The sequence below is a fragment of the Rhincodon typus genome, chromosome 27 (genome assembly GCF_021869965.1).
Source record: "Rhincodon typus isolate 14 chromosome 27, sRhiTyp1.1, whole genome shotgun sequence".
Lineage (NCBI taxonomy): Eukaryota > Metazoa > Chordata > Chondrichthyes > Orectolobiformes > Rhincodontidae > Rhincodon > Rhincodon typus.
In genome coordinates, this window is record NC_063358.1 from 7,976,907 (window position 1) to 7,980,909 (window position 4,003).

The 4,003-nt window shown below is 48.4% G+C and overlaps 1 protein-coding gene across 1 annotated transcript in view; it reads left to right on the plus strand.

The window, feature by feature from the left end:
- The window catches only part of matn1 (matrilin 1), a 27,520-nt gene that overhangs the window by 11,152 nt on the left and 12,365 nt on the right, over positions 1 to 4,003 (plus strand). The window contains exon 4 of the mRNA XM_020510294.2: positions 992 to 1,114. Coding sequence (XP_020365883.2) covers positions 992 to 1,114 — 123 coding nt within the window. The remainder of the gene's footprint in view (positions 1 to 991; positions 1,115 to 4,003) is intronic.

Here is a 4,003-nt window from a genome sequence, read left to right on the forward strand (position 1 = left end):
TTTCGGGCCTAGACCCTTCATCTGCTCCTATGATGCTGCTTGGCCTGCTGTGTTCATCCAGCTCTGCACCTTGTTGTCTCGGATTCTCCAGCACCTGCAGTTCCTACTATCTCTAATGTTCTGGGGACTTGGATTCAAATCCCACAATGGCAGATGGTGGAATTTGTATTAAATTTTTTTTAAAATCTGGAATTAAGAATCTAATGATAACCATGAAACCATTGTTGATTGTCAGGTAAAACCCATCTGGTTCTCTAATATAAAAACCAAAAGAACTGCAGATGTTGTAAATCAGGAACAAAAACAAAGTTGCTGGAAAAGCCCAGAACTGAGGAAGGGTCACCGGACCCGAAACGTTAACTCTGTTTTCTCCTCCACACATGCTGCCAGACGTGCTGAGCTTTTCCAGCAACTTTGTTTTTGTCTTGGTTCACTAATATTCTTTAGGGAAGGAAACTGCCATCCTTACCTGGTCTGGCTTACATGTGACTCCAGACCCACAGAAATGTGGTTGACTCTTAACTGCCCTCTGGGCAATTAGGGATGGGCAATGAATGCTGGCTTAGCTAGAGATGCCCACATCCTATGAATAAATAGAAAGAAACGCTGCCACCATGGTGGGATTTGAACTTGTGTCCCCAGCCTGGGCATCAGAATTCATTGTCTAGTGACATTACCATTATACAAACATCTTTCTCCACTGGGTTAGAGCTTGATTTGGAATGATTTTTTGAATGGACTGAGATTTGGGCTTTTGGAAGGGGCAGACCAACTTGCTACCTATCTTTGAGAAATGGGTTTGGAGGAGAATGGAAAGGATCAGCTGAATGGAAAATTAACAAAGGATGAAGTGCTGTGGGAGTAAATAAGCAAAGAAATTTGCTGATGCTAATTAGGAACATACAGAGGATCTGGTTAGCAGACATCCTAAGCGTATATTTCCATATATTTCCTCTATCGGAATTGACCCAGCCTGGATTTTGCGTTTCAGTGGTGGATCTTTGTGCCAGTGGAGATCATGATTGTGAACACATCTGTGTGAGCACTCCTAGCTCTTACAAATGTGCCTGCAATGAAGGATTCACATTAAATCCGGATGGAAGAACATGTAGCAGTAAGTTTCATTTCAGCATGGAATCAAAAATTTAATAACCTGAAGCTTAGCCAACTTGCACTTATGCACATGAGAGTGTAACTTGTACCAATGCTTGCCTCATTCGTGCAGCTTTATACATGACTCTATCCCGACATTAGTGATGCTGGTGCCTAATGACACAAAAACAGAGGTAACAAAAAAAAACTGGGGCTATTTTCAGAATGAATTTGGGAAAATCCTCCCTAATTCCTTCAAAGAATCATGTTAATGCCAGGAGATCATGGTTGCCAATGATGCATGACTGGATGGATAAAATCTATTTTGTCCTATCTTTTAGCTATTTTAAGGTTTTAAACTGAAATGAAGCTGTTTTGCTGATTCTCAATCTCCCTAAATCAGCACATTGGTATGAATACTGCTGTAAATTTGGGCACGTATACAAAGCACATTGGTGCTATTTATAAGTGAAAGTGAAACCCAAAATGTTGGTATGAGCCTGCATGTAACTGATGATATAATTCTGTCCCCAGTCCCTTGTCTGATGGCCATTAGAGTAGAGATCATTACTTTTCTCATTGCTAACAACATCAGGGAACATGGAGATAGTGCAGGAATATGGTTTAGAGGTAGACAATTAGCCATGATCTCGAATGGTGAAGGTCAGAAATCATACGTCACCAGGTTATAGTCCAACAGGTTTATTTGAAAGCACAAGCTTTCGAAGTCTTACTCCTTCTTCAGGTGTTAGTGAGAGAGGTAGTATCAGGCACAGAATTTATAAGTAAAAGATCAAAGGGTCACACCATTGATCAGAATGTACTAAACAAATCTAAGATGCTGTTAAATCTTTGATCAGGTAGAAGGTTTTAATTGATTAATCTGTATATGAAAAAATCGCTGAATTCCTTTGAAGTCACTGTTCTGAGAAAACTAAACGTTTTATTAGTGTAAAGAAGAGGGAACATTTTAGGTCAGACAATGCATATTAGGTGTGAGGCCTTGTTTAGAATCTGTTTGTGTTTTGGTTTGGAGTCAGACTGGGTTTATTTCTAAAGTAGGAATTTAAAAAAAACACATTGACTGACTGTCCATAAATTGTGTGCTTTTTGAACAAAATAGAATGTATCTCCAAATACAAATTCACCCCATAGGTTCACTTGTGTGTGTGTGAGAGAGAGTGTGAGAATGTCTGTGTGTGAGAGTGTGTGTGTGTATGTGAGGGAGACTGTATATGTGTTTGTGTGTGTGGGGGACAGCGAGTATGTGTGTGTGTGTAGGGGGGGGAGCGAGTATGTATGTGTATGTGTGTGAGAGGGAGAGAGTGTGTGTATTAGAGAGGATCTGTGTGAGAGTGTGTGTATGTGTGAGAGAGATACTATGTATATGAGACAGGATCTGTGAGGGAGTGTGTGTGAGGACTTTGAGTGTGTGGAGTGTGAGTGTGTGGAGAGCGTGAGTGTGTGGAAAGTGTGAGTGTGTGTCTGAGGGAGAGTGAGTGTGTGTTTCTGTGTGAGAGAGAGAGAAGGAGAGAGAGTGAGATTGTGTGTATGCGCGGGACGGAGAGGGTGCGAGGGAGGGAGAAGTTGTGTGCGCGTGTGGGAGAGTGTGTGTGGGAGAGTGTGTGTGTGTGTGTGTGAGGGAGAGTGTGTGTGTGTGCACGAGAGTACATGCGAGAGTGCGTGTGTGGGAGTGCGTGTGTGGGAGTGCGTGCGAGAGTGTGTGTGGGAGTGCGTGCGAGTGTGTGTGTGGGAGTGCGTGCGTGCGTGCTTGCGTGGGAGAGTGTGTGGGAGACAGTGAGTGAGTGTGAGGGAGAGCGTGTGTGGGAGAGCGTGTGTGGGAGAGCGTGTGTGGCTGGGAGACGGTGTGGTAGAGTGTGTGAGTGTGGCAGCGAGAGGGAGAGTGTGCGCGAGAGGGAGAGCGTATGCGAGAGGGAGAGCGTGTGTGTGGGAGAGTGTGTGTCTGGGAGAGCGTGTGTGTGTCTGGGAGAGCTTGTGTGCGTGTGCGCGTCTGGGAGAGCATGCGTGTCCGGGAGAGCGTGCGTGCGCGCGTCTGGGAGAGTGTGCGTGTCTGGGAGAGCGTGCGCGTCTGGGAGAGCGTGCATGTCTGGGAGAGCATGCCTGCGTGTGTGTGTGTCTGGGAGCGCGTGCGTGTGTGTCTGAGAGCACGTGCGTGCGTGTGTATCTGGGAGCACGTGCATGCGTGTGAGTCTGGGAGAGCGTGCATGCGTGTGTGTCTGGGAGCGTGTGCGTGTCTGGGAGAGCATGCCTGCGTGTGTGTGTGTGTGTGTGTGTGTGTCTGGGAGCGCGTGCGTGTGTATCTGGGAGCACGTGCGTGCGTGTGTGTCTGGGAGCGCGTGCGTGCGTGTGAGTCTGGGAGAGCGTGCGTGTGTGCATGTGAGTCTGGGAGAGCATGCGTGCGAGTCTGGGAGAGCGTGCGTGCATGTGTGGGAGAGCGTGTGTGGGCGAGTGTGCATGCGTGTGTGGGAGAGTGTGCGTGCATGTCTGGGACAGCATGTGTGCGTGTGTGTCTGGGAGAGCGTGTGTGCGTGTCTGGGAGAGCATGCGTGCATGTCTGGGAGAGCGTGCGTGCGTGCATGTCTGGGAGAGCGTGCGTGCGTGTCTGGGAGAGCGTGCCTGCACGTGTGTGTGTGTCTGGGAGAGCATGCGTGCGTGCCTGGGAGAGCGTGCCTGCATGTGTGTGTGTGTCTGGGAGAGCGTGCGTGCATGTGTGTCTAGGAGCGCGTGCGTGCGTGTGTGTCTGGGAGTGCGTGTGTGTGTCTGGGAGAGCGTGCGTGCGTGTGAGTCTGGGAGCGCGTGCGTGAGAGTCTGGGAGCGCGTGCGAGTCTGGGAGCGCGTGCGAGTCTGGGAGAGCGTGCGTGCGTGTCTGGGAGAGCGTGCGTGCGTGTGT